General features: G+C 41.8%; 1 protein-coding gene across 6 annotated transcripts in view; it reads right to left on the reverse strand.

Annotated features, from left to right (window-relative positions):
* Positions 1 to 5,002: 5,002 nt before the first annotated feature.
* The window catches only part of GNE (glucosamine (UDP-N-acetyl)-2-epimerase/N-acetylmannosamine kinase), a 42,957-nt gene continuing 29,699 nt past the window's right edge, over positions 5,003 to 18,260 (reverse strand). For 3 of the 6 annotated variants that reach the window (XM_035697197.1, XM_049116264.1, XM_035697198.2), the window contains exons 6-12: positions 17,169 to 17,256; positions 16,027 to 16,237; positions 13,350 to 13,479; positions 12,779 to 13,000; positions 10,788 to 10,970; positions 8,155 to 8,271; positions 5,003 to 7,414 (exon numbers count right to left, since the gene is read on the reverse strand). In XM_035697197.1, the coding sequence (XP_035553090.1) occupies positions 7,179 to 7,414; positions 8,155 to 8,271; positions 10,788 to 10,970; positions 12,779 to 13,000; positions 13,350 to 13,479; positions 16,027 to 16,237; positions 17,169 to 17,256 (1,187 nt within the window). In that variant the 3' untranslated portion in view covers positions 5,003 to 7,178. The remainder of the gene's footprint in view (positions 7,415 to 8,154; positions 8,272 to 10,787; positions 10,971 to 12,778; positions 13,001 to 13,349; positions 13,480 to 16,026; positions 16,238 to 17,168; positions 17,257 to 18,260) is intronic. The other 3 variants (XM_035697199.1, XM_049116265.1, XR_007414078.1) reach the window with 2 other exon arrangements.

Consider the following 18,260-nt stretch of genomic DNA (forward strand, 5'->3'; position numbering starts at 1 on the left):
CTGCTTAAGACTCTCCCTCTCCCCCACCAAATAAATAAATCTTAAAATAAAAAAAAAAATCCTAAAATGTGTGGAACCCTAAAATAGCGAACACAATCTTGAGGAAGAACAAAGCTGGAGGCATCATGCATGCTCCCTGATTTCAAACTGTATTACAAAGCTACAGTAATCAAAACGGTATAGTATTGGCATAAACGCAGACCTGAAAAAATAAATAATAAAAGCAGACCTGTATCAATGGAACAGAACAGAGTCTAGAAATAAACCTATGGATATATGGTCAGTTAATTTATGGCAAAGGAGGCAAGAATATATAATCAAGAAAAGACCGTCTTGGGACGCCTGGGTGGCTCAGTAGTTGAGTGTCTGGTTTTGGCTCAGGGCGTGATCCTGGGGTACCGGGATCGAGTCCCACATTGGGCTTCCTGCATGGAGCCTTCTCTCTCTGCCTATGTGTTTGCCTTTCTCTCTGTGTGTCTCTCATGGATAAATAAATAAAATCTTAAAAAAAAACAAAACAAGAAAGACCGTCTTTTCAGTAAATGATATTGAGAAAATTAGATCACTATCTTATACCACACAAAAACTAACTCAATGTGGATTAAAGACTTGAAGGTAAGACCTGAAATATTGGCAGTAAGCTCCTTGACATCAATCTCGGTGATTTTTTTAATCTGACCCCAAGAGCAAAAATGAACAAGTAGGACTACATCAAACCAGAACGCTTCTGCATAGCAAAGGGAAACCAACAAAAAGGCAACCTAATGAGTGGGAGAAAGTATTTGCAACTCGTATTTAATAAGGGGTTAATGTCCAAAATATATTTTAAAATTCCCATAACTCAATAGCAAAAACAAACCAAAAAGATCCAATTAAAAATTGGTCAAGGGATCTCAGTAGACATTTTTCTAAAGATCCACAGATGGCCAGCAGATGAATAGATGCTTAATATCCCTAATCAGGGAAATGCAAATCAAAACCATAGTGAGACATCACCTTTTACCTGTTAACAATGGCTATTATAAAAAACAAGTGTCAGTGAGAATGTGGAGGAATGGGAACCCTTGTGCTGTGTTGGTGGGAAAGCAAATTGATGCAGCCGCTGTGGAAAATGGTATGGAGGTTCTTCAAAGATTTAAAAGTAAAACTACCAGGGGCACCTGGATGGCTCAGTCAGTTAAGCTCTGACTCTTGATCTCAGCAGGGATCAGGACCTCAGGGTCTTGAGATCAAGCCCCAAGTCGGGCTCCATGCTCAGTGGGGAGTCTGCTTGAGATTCTCTCCTCTGCCCCTCCCCCCACTCACACTTGTACTCTCTCTAAAATAAATGATCTTTAAAAATTCAATAAAAGCAGAACTACCATATGATCCAGCAATTCCACTTCTGGGTATTTTTCCAAAGAAAATGAAAAGACTCACTTGAAAACACAAATGCACCCCCATGTTCACTGCAGTATTGTTTATAATAGCCAACATATGGAAACAACCTAAGTGTCATCAGGGGATAAATGAATAAAGAAAATGTGTATGTATGTATTTTTCTGTATATACACAAGTACACAATGAAATATTATTTAGCCATCAAACAGAATGAAATATTACCATTTGTGACATGGATAGACCTTGAGGGCAAAGTCAGTGAAAGACCAATACTGTGTGATCTCACTTGTGTGTGGAATCTGAAAACCAAAAAGCAACAGCCATGCTTATAGATACAGAGAACCAGTAACAAACTGGTGGTTGTCAGATGTGAGGGGTAGGGAGGGTATAGGTGAAATGGGTAAAGGGAGTCAAGAGGCAACAAAGTTCCAGTTCTAAAATAAGCCATGGGGAAGTAAGGTACAGCATGGCAATTACAGTTAATAATAGGCCTACCTTGAAGGTACTGTAGGTTCAGTCCCATACCACTGCAAGAGGGACCATTGCAATAAAGTGAGTCATGAATTTTCTGGTTTCTCAGTGCATTGTTTATGCTATACTGTAATATGTGAAGTACGTAATAGTATTGTGTCTAAAAAATGTACATACCTTAATTAAAAAATACTTAACTGCTAAAAATGCTAACCATCATGAGCTTTCAGTGAGTTCCCTTTTTGCTGGTGGAGAGTCTACCCTCGAAGTTGATGACCACTGACTGGTGAGGGTGGTGGTTGCTGAAGGCTGGGGCAGATGGGGCAGCTGGGGCAAGTTCATAAAATAAGACAACAGTAAAGTTTGCCGCATCAGTAGATTCTTCCTTTCATGAACAATTGCTCTGTAGCGTTTGATGCTGTTTGACAGCATTTTACCCACAATAGAACTTCCTTTGAAGCTGGAGTCAGTTCTCTCAAACCTTGCTGCTGCTTTATCAACCAAGTTTATGTAATTTCTAAATTTGCTCCTGTCATTCCAGCAGCTTTCACGGCATCTCCACCAGCAGTAGATACCATCTCAAGAACCACTTTCTTTGCTCATCCATAAAGAGCAACTCCTCACCCATTAAAGTTTTATCCCGAGGTTATAGCAATTCAGACACATCTTCAGGCTCCACTTCGAATTCTAGTTCCCTTGCTATTTCCATCACATCTGCACTTACTTCCTCCACTAAAGTCTTGAACCCCTCAGTCATCCTGTGAGGGTTGGAATCAGCTTCTTCCAAACTGCTGTTCATGTTTTTTTTTTTTTTTTTTTTTTTTAGTATTTTATTTGAGAGACAGCGAGAGAGAGAGCATGAGCAGGGAGAGGCAGAAGTCAGCTCCCAGCCGAACAAGGAGCCCAGTGCTGGGCTCAATCCTGGGACTCCCGAATCACGACCTGAGCTGAAGGCAGAAGCTTAACCGACTGAGCTTCCCCGGGCGCCCCTCATATTGATATTTTGACCTCTTCCATGAATCTTTTTTTTTTTTTTTTTTTTTTTTTTAGTAGGCTCCATACCCAGCACAGAACCCAACATGGGGCTTTAACTCACGACCCTGAGATTAAGAGCTGAGCTGAGAGTTGGGACACTCAACCAACTGAACCACTCAGGCACCTCACAAATTTTAATGGCATCAGGAATGGTGAATCCTTTCCAGGTTTTCAATTAACTTTACCCAGATCCATCAGAAGAATCATCTATGGCAGCCATAGCCTGACGAAACATATTTCTTAATAAGGCTTGAAAGTTGAAATGACTCCTCCATCCATGGGCTGCAGGGTGGATGTTTTGTTCGCAGGCTTGAAAACAACATTAATGTCATTGTACATCTCCATCAGAGCTCTTGGGTGACCAGTTGCCTTGTCAATGAGCAGTAATATTTTGAAAGGAATCTTTTTTTCTGAGCAGGTCCCAACAATGAGCTTAAAATATTCAGCAAACCATGCTGTCAACAGATGTGCTGTCATCTGGGCTTTGTTCCATTTACAGAGCACAGGTAGAGTAGATTGAGCATAATCCTTAAGGGCTCTAGGATTTTCAGAATGGTAACAAACACTGTTTCAACTTAAGTCACCAGCTGCGTTAGCCCTTAGCAAGAGAGTCAGCCTGTCCTCTGAAGTTTGAAGCCAGACATTGACTTCTCCTCTCTAGCTATGAAAGTCCTAGAAGGCATCTTCTTCCAATATAAGGCTGTTTTGTCTTCATTGAAAATCTGTAGTTTAGTGCAGCCACCTTCATGAATTCTCTTAGCTGGATCTTCTGAGAACTTGGTGCAGCCTCTACATCAGCACTTCCATGGAGACAGTTTCATTCCCTAAACCTCATGAAGCAACCCCTGCTAGCTTCCAACTTTCTTCTGTAGCTTCCTCACCTCTCAGCCCTCATAGAATTGAAGAGAGTTAGGGCCTTGCTCCGAATGAGGCTTTTGCTTAAGGGAGTGTTGTGGCTGCTTTGATCTTCTATCCAGACCAGACCACTAAAACTTTCTCCATATCAGCAATAATTCTTACCTTTTGTGTGTTCACTTGAGTAACACTTAATTTCCTTGAAGAACTTTTCCTTTCCATTCACAGGTTGGCTATTTGACACGAGAAGCCTAGCTTTAGCCTGTCTCAGCTTTTGACATGCCTTTCTCACTCATCTTTATCTTCTGATTTAAAGTGAGAGATGTGTAACTCTTCCTTTCACTTGAATACATAGAGGCCACTGTAGGGTTATTGATTGGCTGAATTTCACTATGTGTCTGAGGGAATAGGGAGGGGTGAAGAGAGGGAGAGGATGGAGACACGGCTTGTCAATGGAACAGAATACAGGCATTTCCCAATTAAGTTCACCATTTTTTATGGGTACAGTTCATGCCCCCAGAGCACAATAGTAACATCGAAGATCACCGATCACTGCAACAAATACAATGATTAAGTTTGAAATACTACAAGAATTACTACAGTGTGACAGAGACACAAAGTGAGCAAATGCTGTTGGAAAAATGGTGCCAATAGACTTATGTGATGCAGGCAGGGTTACCACAAACCTTCAATTTGTAAAAAACACAGTATCTGTGAAGCGCGGTAAAATGAGGTATGCCTATACTGTATATCTTGTAGCTGCTACAAGAGTAGATCTTACACATTCTCATCACAGGAGAGAAAAGTTCTGTTTGTATGATAGTTCTTAACTAGGCTTACTCTGGTGATCATTTTGCTATATATATAAATGCTATATAGCAATGCTTCCTATTACAAAAAAAATTTTTTTTTGGTTAAGAAATTCCTATTAGATGCCTTAAGAAGTTACATGACCTTTAAAAAGTAAAACAGGGATCCCTGGGTGGCGCAGCGGTTTGGCGCCTGCCTTTGGCCCAGGGCGCGATCCTGGAGACCCCGGATCGAATCCCACGTCAGGCTCCCGGTGCATGGAGCCTGCTTCTCCCTCTGCCTATGTCTCTGCCTCTCTCTCTCTCTCTATGTGACTATCATAAATAAATAAAATTTAAAAAAAATTAAAAAAAATAAAAAAATAAAAAGTAAAACAGTGCAACAATATAAATCTCTTACGGGAAGACACTTTTAGCTAGAGAGTTAAATAAGAAAACAAAATGCAAAAATGTTAGGATTTCCACAAAGAAATATATTTTATTTTTTCTTTAGAATTTGGCTCAGAACAGTAACATAAAAATATTTACAATAAAATAAATTAATGTGTGATTATTTCACTATAAGTAAATAATTATGTTGGAATATATTAACCTTTCCATGAATTTAATAAAAACTAAGATTTGGTTTTAGATTTAGTACCATCCTTCCAAATATTTGGTATGAAACTTGGTAGCAATGCAACTCTGGTGTACAGAGCAGTTACAGATGTCACCAAGGAACAACGGATGCCCCTTCGGAGCATACCACCTCACCCCAGACACTGAGAGCCAAGCAGACTAGCTAGCTTCCTTCCTAGGAATCACTGTGGAATTTTTCAACAATAACCAGGACCTGAAGATTACTTCAGGGCTGGTCAAATTCTAGGAATCAACCAATCTATCTTTTCACATTAACCCACCAGGAAGGAAGGATTTCAAATGCAATATTAATTCTTTCGCTTTATTTTGTATGCTAACACCAAAACAATGGAAACCTTCAGGTTTTCCTAAAGTAATCTGAAACATGCATATGTTTTAGATCTAAAAGTACCCATAAAAAACCTGTCATTAGACCAAATACTGTATTGGCAAAATGTCTACAGCATAAAGGAATATTCGATTAAATTTATCGAGGGACAGCATCAAAGACAAATTGAGTCCATCTTATTAAAGCTGCAGGTAGTCTAAAGTAAATTAGGATATATTCACATTTTGCAAGTTTTTTATATGAGAGGCTGGGTGGCTTAGCAGAAAAGCACAGAGGGACCTGGAATCAAACCCTGTTTTTCTAAGACTCAGTCGCCACTTGGCTTTAGGTACCATCATTTAAACACACCAAGACTTAGTTTAGGATCATATAAAATGTAAATTAGGACATCACCTCCCAGGTTTTAAGAATTTAGAATAATGTATATGAAGCACCTAGTTCAGAGCCTGGTATACAGTAGGCACTTAATAAATGATGGGTATTAGTAGTTCTCCGACATTAAAATTGATAGCAAGAACCTTGGCCTTCTTAACACCAGTGAAAGCACAGAATCTTATTTTGCCACAGTCCACATCACAGATATGGGCTCTACAAACACAGCTATTAATAGATAAACCAGGGTCATCCTCAACATTAGTATGAAAAGTTATCAAAGGGACGCCTGGTTAAGCATCTGCCTTGAGTTCAGGCCATGATCTCAGGGTTGTGGGACTGAGCCCCACATGCATCAGGCTCTCTGGTCATAGGGGAGTCTGCTTCTCTCCTTCTGCCTCTACACCTCCACTTGTGCACGCATGTGCGCTCTATTTCTCTCAAATACATATTTTTTTAAAAAAAGAAAGAAAGAAAAGTTACTGAATGGAAAGGTATCTGTCAGTAATGAAGATCCTTTGGGGGTGGTTAATCTCCTTTCAGAGGCTGTAAGTCTTAGTGGCTTCTCAGCTGTCCTTAAGAAGATAAGGATAAGGTCACTAAGGCCACTGTCATCCAGGTCCCTAAAGTTGCTCAAGATTATGCAAGAGTAATAACAAATAACATCTTTTAGCAAACATTTGGGGGTGACAGATGTGTCCAATGTCTTGATTGCAGTGATGGTTTCACAGGTATATATGGAGGTCAAAGCTCATCAAATTGTACACTTTTAAAAATACCTCAGTAAAAAAAAAAAAAAAAAAAAAATACCTCAGTAACACTGGTTTTTTTAAAAAAAAAAGTTTACTTAAGCCTTTCACAGTGAGATTTCCTTCTGCTTCCTGATTGGATGGATCCCCTTCTGCAATCTGAGTTTCGGGTCAGAGGAAGAAGGATTAATAATCTCCACTCCAGTCTGCAGCCTCCCTCCAGGCAAGGCCTGCAGGTCTAGGTCGTAAGCAGAGCCCTAAGGCATCCTCGTCTACGATGACAGCTCCTTTGGCACAGAAGATTGTGACTGATACTTACAGGGTTTGAGCTAAAATGAACCCAGAAAGAGCAGCAGCCACGAAAATGGGGTTAGGAAAGGTGACTTTGGAAGAGGAGATGAAAAGCAAAAAATTAACTGCTAAAGTCACCTGCCAAATACCAAATTTAAATACCAAATCTGATTTTTAAGAAATGCTCGTCTAAAAGCCTGATTCCACAAAGCAGCTCTGAGTCTTGGTCCACGTCCACACCTGGGAGGCCTAGCAGATCCTGCGAGTTGTGTAGTCCAGAACCATGCTGGCGGCACCCAGCAGGGCAGGATCCACCAAATCTGAAACCACCACATCCACATCCTGAACCGAAGACAAGGCTTGCTGGCGGATGACGTCCTTGACGATGTGGATGTAGTGACTGGCTAGGACGCCAGACAGGATCACAAGGGAAGGATTTATAGTGTGGAGGATGTTCACAACCCCAAGACCCAGAGCTGTTCCAGCTACAAGAAAACAAAAATGAAAGTAAGTCTCGGGAGAGCCAAATCAAAAACGCCAGAGGGAGTGCCTGGGTGGCTCAGTGGTTTAAGAGTCTGCCTTTGACTCAGCTTTGGGCTCCTGGTTCAGGGGGGAATGTACTTCTCTCTCTCTCCCTCCCTCCCTCCCTCCCTACTTGTACTCTCTCTCCCTCCCCTCCCTGCCTGTACTCTCTCTCAAATAAATAAAATCTTTAAAACACCACCACCACCACCACATCAGAGAGGATGGTGGAGTCAGTAGCCCAGAACAGAAGGCAGTACTTGTAAAGCTATTCATGATTTGTTCTTACTATGAGAAAATGATGTTATAGTTTGAAATTTAAAAAGCTAGGTATGCTATATACTATGCCATAGGTTCTCAACTATATATAAAAAAAATTGGAAGACTGGAAGGAAATGTTAATAGTTCATCTGTGTATGGTAAACGTGAAGTGATACTTTTTTTAATCTCCTATATTTCTTTAGATTTCCTATAAAATGAATAAGTAGTTTATTTGTAGTTATAAAACAAAACAAAATCTGTTAATAAAGGCAATGCTGCCAAATACCTTGAATGCCATTCCCTTTTTCTCTCTCAGAAAGCAGGAAAAACACCTCTGAACACATTCTGGAGTGCTGATCCCCAGGGCAGCTGGGTATGTGTGGGATCCCTGGGCAGTCTGAGGGCTACCCTGTGGCACAGCTGCCTGGAGTCACATGCTCACCTGTTCTCAAGATGCTCTGGGCCTTCACGTTGCCAAGTTTCGCAGCTTGGATGAGATGGACTGCACTCACGGCCTCGTCTTTTGGCACGGACATCCCTTCCACCAAGAGCAGGTCTTCTGTTTGAGCAGAGGTGAGAAGCAGTGGTCATTAGCCAGTTGTGGCAGCCCCACAGGGGGCCAAGCTTCGAAGTCTGCCCGCAAGCAGCAGGCCCCCAAGTGGGAAGACAGTGTTTTCTTTTCACATTTGCAAAGCTTATCATTCACAAATGTCCACATACAGGACTCCAGAGGCCACTGCTGCCTTTTTGCTGCCTAGGTTACACATCACCCAGAACTTCCCCAACTGGAAAATCCTCAACTCCGATCTGAGCCTCCTATCCAGCCCTCTAGCCTCCTTACTTCTCACTTCCACATGAAACAGAAACTTCTAGGTGTTTATCTCCTTTCTTTATCCAACCAAGATGCATGTCACATCACTTGCGAAGGCCCCATATTCTACGGCAGCGCCTAAAGAACCGACATGGCCAGGGGTTCAGATGCCAACTCGGTCACTACCAGCTGCACAACCCCATCTGTGTCACATCACCTCTATACTCTCTTCTCTACAAAACATACTCTGGCAGGATTGTTTAAGGAACTAAATGAGATAATGGACGTAAAGAACTTAGTTAAATGCTGGCCAGAGTCAGCGCTCATTGAAGTCTATTATCTGTAGTCCTGGTCTTTTCTGCCCCTCATCACCCCTCATCAGCCCAGGTCAGACCTCCTCCTCATCTGCTATCACACTTGGGCTCTGACGAGAGAAAATCCCAACTGTGCAGGTTGCTACCTAGCCCGGCCAGCTCTCTCCCCTTCCTCCTCAGGGCTCTCCTCAGCTTCCAACCTCAGACCTTTTACTCTGTTCCCACCACCAGGAGAGCTCCGAACTGCCCACCTCTCTGATAAAGGGTGCCACAGGGCAGGGGTTCCCTGACTTTTCTGCCCCCATCTAAACACATGCCTGTATTTGCACACCTTCCCTCCTCCTCTCCCTCTCTCAGACAACCCAGGCGCTGCAGCTCATTTCCTCCCCCTGCTCAGGGACTTTCCGGGGACTCCACAACCTCCACACTCTCAAGGCACTTCTTCCCTCTTACTCTGTGGTCAGGCTTCTGCTCCCCTTATTTGAATGTGCTCTCTCTTAAGATAAGTTTTTTTCCCCCAGGAGGACAAAAACTGGTTCTTCAGGAAAAAAAATTAAAAAGCCTACTCTTTTTTATACATATAGTTACATAAACACAAACAGATAAACAGTAGATCTGTGGTACATGTTGCGGCAGGGGGAGGATTAGGGAAAAAAAAAAAAATGTGCAAACAGGCTCCTAAGGGAGGCTAATGATAACAATGAAATTGAAGAACAAAGTTTGCAGGGTTTCAAATGATGTCCCCATGGCCAAAGCCAATGAACTTTTCTGATTTACTTATTAACAGCCCTTGACATTCCCAACTACTCTCTCCTTGAAACACTCTCCATCTGGCTGCTGTGAGTTTACCCTTTCCCAGTTTTCCTTTCTGCCCATTAAATGCTGCTTTGCCGGATTCTACCCGGACACCTGCCTCACTCCAAGTCTCATTCAGAGGTTTAACTGCCACACCTCAGGGCTGATGATTCCCAAATCCCCACCTCCAACCCATTCATCTCTCCTGAGCGCCAGACCCCCACAGCCAGCTACCCTCTACACATCTCCACCCAAAGTCCCACAGGCACCGAGCCATCCCCTTCTGCCACAACCTGCTCCTCCTTTTATATTCCCAGCCTGTCCACCTAGAAAACTGGACATCACTCTAGAACTGTACCATCTAAAGCTACTCTATTCAACAACTATTTTTCTCCCAGAAAACAAAAAGTTACATTTTAGTAAAGAGTCTAAAATTCTGATCTGATCATGTGTTTCCCCTAGAAGTTCTCAATGGCTTCTCCATTAGCTGCTGGTCTTGGCCTACTTATTGCTATGCTCTATCCACCTTGCCTTTTATGCACCCACACTGCTTACCAAGCTCGAAAGCGTCCCTGGCTCATCCCAACTTGTCCTGCTAATTCTGTTTACCCTCTCACAACCCCCGGACAGCACCCTAACGCTCCCTTCCCTGTATGAAGAGGGCAGGGAGGGAACACTGGTGTCCTCCTTATATGCATCTATATTCCTTGGCCATCATTCTCGGTGCATTTGACAGTATATTATAATAATAGTAAATGACTCCCTCTTGTATTAGACTAGATAGAACCCATCCTGACTTTTATAACATGTCCAGAAATAACTTTAATTCAAATAGACTTTTCAGAGTTCACAACTGTAATATGTTAATCCATTTACTTCTTTGGCTAGGGGCTGAAGGAACAAAAATCAAATTGTCTCTGTTATCCTGGAGCTCAAGACCCTTGTCCATCCCCACCACTGGAGGGGAAAGTGTTAATATGGGTCAGGACTAAGGGGAATTTCAGAGCTTTGGTATGAGGAAGCACCACCTTTCCTCTGGGAAGTGAGAAGGATAAAAGTTCTAAGCCTTCAGTATCGAGCTGTTTTTGAAATCTCTACTTTGAAATACTTGTCTACCACTTAGCTATTTAATTCCTCAGGAGAAAAAAAACCAACCATCATGTAGCTTTTTTGCTTCTCTCTGCAAGGCCATTCCAGAGGCATATGCTTCAATACACCCATGACTTCCACAGGAACAGTCAGGCCCATCCAGAGACACAACAAGGTGGCCAAGTTCTGCAGCACAGAAGGAGCTTCCATGGATCAACTCGTGTTGATGGATGATCCCCCCGCCAATTCCTACAGCAAAAGATAATAATCACTGAGGTGGCTCTTCACCTCAAACAGGAAGCTGTGATATAGCAATGCCTCGTCTGTTTAGCAAAGCTTTAGAATGTAAGGTTCTTTATGCTGCCTCTTTTCCTGAATAACTGAAACTTGGCCAACACTTTACCTGGAAGTATTTTTGAGGGAAATATTTTAAGCAGATCCCTAACTCTAATGTTGCAACCCTGTGTTGCATCTACCTGGCTCGCTGTGGGGAACAGATCCACACAGGCTCAGGCTCACCTCAAACTCACACTGCCTGTCTCCTCACTGAGGCCATCTCCAATACTAATGTAAGAGCCTAGTCATCCAGTCAACAACTCTGAATGGTATTCTGTAGACTTCTTGGAAGGTTCTGGTAGATTTTAGCTCCCACTGTCCTCAAGGCAACTTGGATAATGGCTTTCCACCTACTCTGTTCTACTCTTCTCACTCTTACACTCCTACTTCTCAGGATCACCTCCAACATAAAATACCCACCCCTAAGTCCTCATCTTGGGCTCTGCTATAGGGGAAACCCAAGAAAATACCATCTTTCCAAAATACATCATACATCATCTTCTTTCTTAAACAGAGAATATAAACTATGATTTTGCCTCTTCTTAATGCCACCATGTCTAAAAATCTGTGACTCAGTGATTATGAGTATCAGTGACTCTCTTGTTTTGCAGAGTTTAGGAGTTGTTAAGGAGAAAAGCCTGAGAAGGCTCTACTTTTCAGACTTATCCTGCCATCAGTTACTTCCTGTGGCACCTACTCTTCAACTCCACCCCTCTTAATTTGCAAACTATCTCAGACAGGAAATCTAGGAAATGATATCCAAGCTTGCTAAAACTGTGTCTGAGACTAAGAGAAGGACCTGAGCTCCTAGAGGTGGTGGTGTAATGTAGAGTTTAAGGGCACACAAGTTTTGAGATTAGCTATATCTGGGATCAAATGGTGGCTCAACCACCTACCAGCAGAGCCTATTTCCTCATTCCAAAACTAAACTAGGACATCAGCAAAAATGGCAGAGCAGGCAATTCCAAAATTCCATCCCTCCACTAAAGCAATGAATAAACTGGCAAAAACTGTCAGAACCAATTTTTTTTTTGCAATTTTGGAAACTAACAGGTTTGTTAGTTAGCAATCAAGAAAGCTTAATCAAGGGAGAAAAAAAAAAAAAGAAACGCTGAATTTTAATAAGCGAACTTTCTGGTATTTTCTGGTCCCACCGCCCGCTCCCAATCTTGGTGGCCTCAAACCAGCCCACATTCTCAGCAAAGATGGCAGTATGGAGGGAGCAAGACTATTTTCAAAACACTGTGGTTGTTTGTTCTGACCAACTTGGCAGCTCCTAGAGGACCAGCTCAAAGGGCTTCTTATGTCATCTACCTCAGAACTTGAGGGGGCTACCCCTGGGGGTGTTTGTCACAGACATTTAAAGGAAAAATATATTCATTAGTCTCCACTGCCTAGCATAAGAGCTGAGAGTTAAGGCAAATATGATACTAACCAAAAAGACTGGGTGGAGAAGCTAGGAACGAGCAGCTTTGGGGAGTAAGGGCTCTGAACGGATCAGACAAGTTCCTGAGAATGTGAGGTCCACATGCATGCCCAGGGCAGGGCACATGCTGGGCAAAGCCTGAAAGGGCCTTCTGCCCTCCCATGGGGCTCCCCTTCTGGCTCTACTCAAGCAGGAGGTTAACACTAGAGTGGACTTACACGCTGCCTGGCTGACGCTGAGGTGCGCCCCAACACACGGTCTAGCTCCTGAAGCAACCTCCTCATCCTCCCCTCACCTGTGCCTGTGATAAGTGTCACAAAGTTTTCCAGGCCCTTTCCTTGGCCAAATTTCCTTTCCGCCAGGGCAGCACAATTGCCATCATTGTCCACCCACACGGGGAGATGCAAGGTGTCAGACAGCGGGGTCCGGAGGTCCACGGAGTTCCATTCTTGAATCAGTTTGGTTGAATGCAGCACGACTCCTTCCCGGGGATTTACACGGCCACCCGTAGAAATACCTGAGCTCCACCACACACACAAGGGAAATAATTCTCACACACAATCTTCGAAAAGTCTGCCAACTCCCTGGGTTTCAAACACAAATTAACTCACCCAAGATCTCCTAGGACAAATATTACCAAAGATTGCAAGGAAATGTCAGGCAATTCTGAGCTAAACCTGTAGCTCCCCACCAATGTACCCGTAATGATTACTGGTATTTCAGAAAGACCTCATCCGTGGGGCCCACATATAGGACCTGGAGCCACATACAAAGGGCAGTGACCTTATGGTCAGTCATGCAACAGAACTCAGTCAATTCTGTATATCAAAAAGAACATTTCTTGAATATGCAATTCACAATCTCACCTACTCCCAAAATTCTGCAGTTGAGTTTTACAGCTTCTGCTGCAGCTTCTACACACATCTGTAGGATTAAATTAATCCTCTCTTCATAGGTTTTAGGATTGAACTGAGTATACTTCTTAACAATTTCACCCTAAAACAGAAAGAAAGAAAACAAGCCCTGTCTCATTGATCTTATTACCCAAGGAGCATCCCATGAATCTTCTGACCCTCTTCACAATAAATCAGACTTTGCTATATAGGACAGAGAGTACTGTAGATTTAAATGACTGCTCAGGGGATCCCTGGGAAGCCATTCCGGCATATGGCTAACTGAAGCAGTGGCAACTCCACAGCAAACCACAGGGGCCCCTGTCAAGCATAAAGTGAATGTTAGCTAATCTCAATCTTCATTAAAAGGTCATAGTTTATTCTTTTGGGATGACAAAATTTCCTTGCTTAAAAAACTAAGGCAACTAAATAAATATCCTAAGGAGGTAAGCTTCAATCACCTCCCATAACTGAAGCCAATAATAGCACAGTTCTATGATGTTTAAATTACTGCGCTTTGTGATGTTTTATTTATTTATTCATTCATTCATTCATTCATTCATGAGAGACAGAGGGAGAGAGAGAGAGAGAGGCAGAGACACAGGCAGAGGGAGAAGCAGGCTCCATGCAGGGAGCCCGACGCGGGACTCCAGGGACTCCAGGATCATACCGTGGGCTGAAGGCAGCGCCAAACCACCGAGCCACTGGGTCTGCCCTGTGGTATGTTTTAATACCAGTCAAGGAGAGTCTCCTAAAGTATTCTTTTTGTAAAATTTTTCTTTGCTATTCTCATTTATGCATTATTTTGGGTAAACTTCAGAAAAGCATTATCAAACTTTTATTTTATTTACTTTATAAAGATTTTACTTATTTATTCATGAGAGAGAGGCAGAGGCATAGGCAGAGGGAGAAGCAGCTCCATGCAGGGAGCGGGATGCGGGACTCAATCCCGGGACTACAGGATCACGCCCTGAGCTAAAGGCAAATCACTCAACCACTGAGCCACCCAGGTGTCCCATCATTGTCAAACTTTTAAAAATCCCATTAAAATGTTGGCTAGAATTATGTTAAACTTATAATTCAATTTGGAAAGTGCTGACATTTAAAAAAATACTCAGCACTCCCATTCAGGATATTTTTCAAGCCTTTACAGAGTTTTTTAGTTTAGAGAATTCTTATAATTTTTCTGGTTGTTCTGAATATGCTCCTTTTCCATTCTTTTATTAATGGATTTTACCCATTTACAAGGGTAAATTAGCTGTGTCTAATGACTGTCATTAAAAACAAAGTTAGGGGCGCCTGGGTGGCTCAGGTAAGTGTCTGACTCCTGATCTTGGCTCAGGTCTTACTTCTCATAGTCGTGAGTTTGAGTCCTAAGGTGGGCTCCACACTGGATGTGGCGCCTACTTAAGAGAAATAAATAAACAAGCAAGCAAACAAACCTAAAGTTACACCTCTCAATGTCCCCATGCAGCAGAATCACCTGGGCTTTGAACAAATATTGATGCCTTGGACGCCCTGCCCAGAGATTCAAATTAGTCTAGGGTGGGACCCAGGTATCTATATATTTTTTTAAAGCTTTAGGTAATGCTAATGTGCAGTCAGGTTGACAAATGCTCGCTTATAGGAAAACTCAAAAATCTTTGCCTAAAATTTCATGTAAGTAGAAAGTTATTGGTATATATTTATCATAACATCTAGCTATTTTACTCAGATTTCTTACTAATTCTGCAAGCTTGTTTATTCATACTGGCTATAATATGTTTTGTTTTACTCTGTGTACAATCTCCACTTGTGCTGTTTGTTCCTTGCTTTTACGCCCTTCATAACTTCCAGAATTATGTGCAATAATGTTGCAGAAAACCTCTTTCTTCCTGATTTGAATAGTAGTGTTTCTAGAATTTGACCACTACAAAGGGTTCTGGCTACTGATAGATCATCTCTTGGTTAAGAAAATCTTCTATCAATGCTTTTTAAAGAGTATTTACAAAGGAAACCATTAGCTTTTCTTGAGAAAATTGTTTTGTTTTGCTTTATTTGACCTAAACAACTTTATTTTTGAAATCCTTGCCACTTCTCATGGACTCCTAAAATTTTATATATCTACAATATTTCGAGCAATGGTTTTTCTGCTAGGTTTATTCTTAAGTCATCAGGGATCATTTTACACAAACAATTTATGTTTTTATGAAGGCTCTCTCAGTTTCCATCAACACTGTGCTGATCTTCTGGTTCAAGGAACTGAAGGAATGCTGCACTCAACTAAAACCGAGTTCTACAGAAGGTGCAATTCCCTTCACCATTTGTGGATACCCTCCCCCGGGGGTAGCGACAGTAATCAGCATGATCTGCGCTGTTACAAAGTATAGAATTCCAGGTCTCCTGAATGGCAAGAGCCCTCTCTGGTTACCTAAGGGGTCTTCCACTGTCAATTCAAGTCTACTAACTAGGATTCCTGGAGAATTTTTCTTTTAAGTGTTAATGCTTAGTAAAATAGACAAACATTGTAATGGATCCAAAAGTCAATACTGTGAGCAAATGATTACAATCTCATTTGTAGGTATATTCCTAGTCCTACCTTCCAATCACACTTAAAAAAAAATCAATTATTTATATGGGATATGAAGTTATGACTTAGGAACTAAATTACCTTCATGCTGACTATTGCAACTCGGAGGTTTGTCCCACCGAGATCAACAGCCAGGGCGCTTAGAGTTTCAAGAATATGGTCAATATCTTGAGAGATATTCTCCTTCACAGGAGGAAAGCAGAATTTCTTTTGTAGTGGCTCTTGAAGATCAATAGATTTGAGAAACTTCAAAATCCTCGGAACAGCATTTCCATCCCCATATATCTTTGAACTGCAGTAACAAAAAAGTCAATTAAATTAAATGCTTCTCTCATACATGTTAAATGATACAGAGAACATGGTACTAATAGAAACTGAGACTTCAGGTAATAAAGTTGTGCTTCATTTTCAAATAACAACATCTGATATCTCCAGCAACATAGTAACTAAGTACATGCACATTACCAATGGAATGTCTGATTCCACTGCTGATTGAAATACAACTATTTCCAGCCTGAGATACCGTTAACAAATATGTCTATCATGAAGGAAAAATTATCTTTGTTAAGCCAATTTCAGAACATAATTTGGGACAAATTTATTTACTTATTGCTTTTTTAGTCTTTACATTTATCAGGAAAAATATTTTCAGAATTCAAACATTCACATATAGGAAAATCTCATTAATTGAAATAGAAAGGAAAGCAGTCTAAATTACAATGCTGCACTAGACTGTTTTTAAAGAAAATAATTTATTTTCTACTATTTACAAAAAGTCAGAGTAGGCTAAAGAAGTATTTCCTGGTAGAAGCGCTATATTAATTAACTGAGACACATAACTTATCCTCCATTTGAACCCTTGGTAGAATAAGAGGGGTTATATTAGCAAGCCCTGTCTCATTGGCAGCTAGGGGGCCCGTAGGGATGTAGAATGAAAGCTCTGTTAAAATGACTGAGGACTGGGTGGCTTAGCAGTTAAGCGTCTGCCTTCGGCTCAGGGCATGATCCGGGAGTCCCAGGATCGAGTCCTACATCAGGCTCCCTGCATGGAGCCTGCTTCTCCCTCTGCCTGTGTCTGTGTCTCTGTCTCTCTCTCTCTCTCCCCCTCTCTGTGTGTCTCATGAATATATAAAATCTTTTAAAATAAATAAAGATCACAGCTTTAAAATGGTACCCAAGGCAGCTCCCTTTTAAATCAATAGATTTGAAGGGTATATACTCACCAAGGGTATTGTTTACCAAACTGAAGGTGCAGTGCTTGCAGTATTTTGTCTTGGGTATCAGCATCCCGGACATGAAGGACATTCTCCCCTAGGTGAACCCAGTGACACATTACAATGATTTGGAAGTGGAAATGTCCAAAGAATAAAGAAATTAGCAATGTGTTGTGCTGTGTTCATAATTAGGCCTGAAACTCAGAAGACTTCAAATGAGTCTTCTTAAAGAACAACTTTTCTCCTTTATAGCTTTTAAACCTCTCAGCAAGATTTCCATGTATCAAATACTTAAGAACACTAGGGTCCTTTATTCCCAAAGACAATATATCAAGTTCTTGTTGATTTAGCAAAATAAATGACATGCATGAATCTAGCACCCATTTACCCCTCCCACTTCATCTAGTCATCTAGTGTGTTCACTCTTTTATCCACCCTGACTTCCATCTACTCTGCCAGCTGTTTATCAGCTGCCCAGGTGAGGTTGGTCAGTCTATCAGCCAGTCAGCTATTCACTTTGTCTCCATATACTTTCTGACCAATATGGAGTAAATACAGTGAAAATAGCCATATGTTTCAATAGACCTGGCTAAGAAGAGACGAGCAGAAGAATGGTAGCTAGAGAGGTGTGGGGTCATTGTTTCTAGAATGTGAGAGGCCAAGGCATGTTTCAATGATGAGGAGGCTGAAGATCATGGCAGAGAAAGGATGCCCCTCAGGCCCCAGAGAAGGCAGGAATGGTGGGGATTGAGAACACGATCGAGAAGGCAGAGCAGCGGGCAGGACAGAGAGAGGCCATGCCCTCCAAAATAAATAGACAAGAAGAAAAGGATGAATGGGCATGTGTTTATATAAGTATGGTGATGGAATATACAAGACTGCCTTTAACAACAAAAACCTGCTGCAAGCCCAGCATTCAATTCTCTGTTCACATCATCCCTGAACTCCGAGCAATGTTCCATACCATCTCCTTGAATCACTTTTTTTCCCCTCGGCTTTAATGCTATCACCCTCCTGGGTTTCCTCTGACTCCACTGGCAGTCCTTTCCAGTCTTCCTTCTGGCCCCTTCCTCCTCACCAGAACTCTAAATGAGGAAGGGC

The sequence above is a fragment of the Canis lupus genome, chromosome 11 (assembly GCF_003254725.2).
Source record: "Canis lupus dingo isolate Sandy chromosome 11, ASM325472v2, whole genome shotgun sequence".
Lineage (NCBI taxonomy): Eukaryota > Metazoa > Chordata > Mammalia > Carnivora > Canidae > Canis > Canis lupus.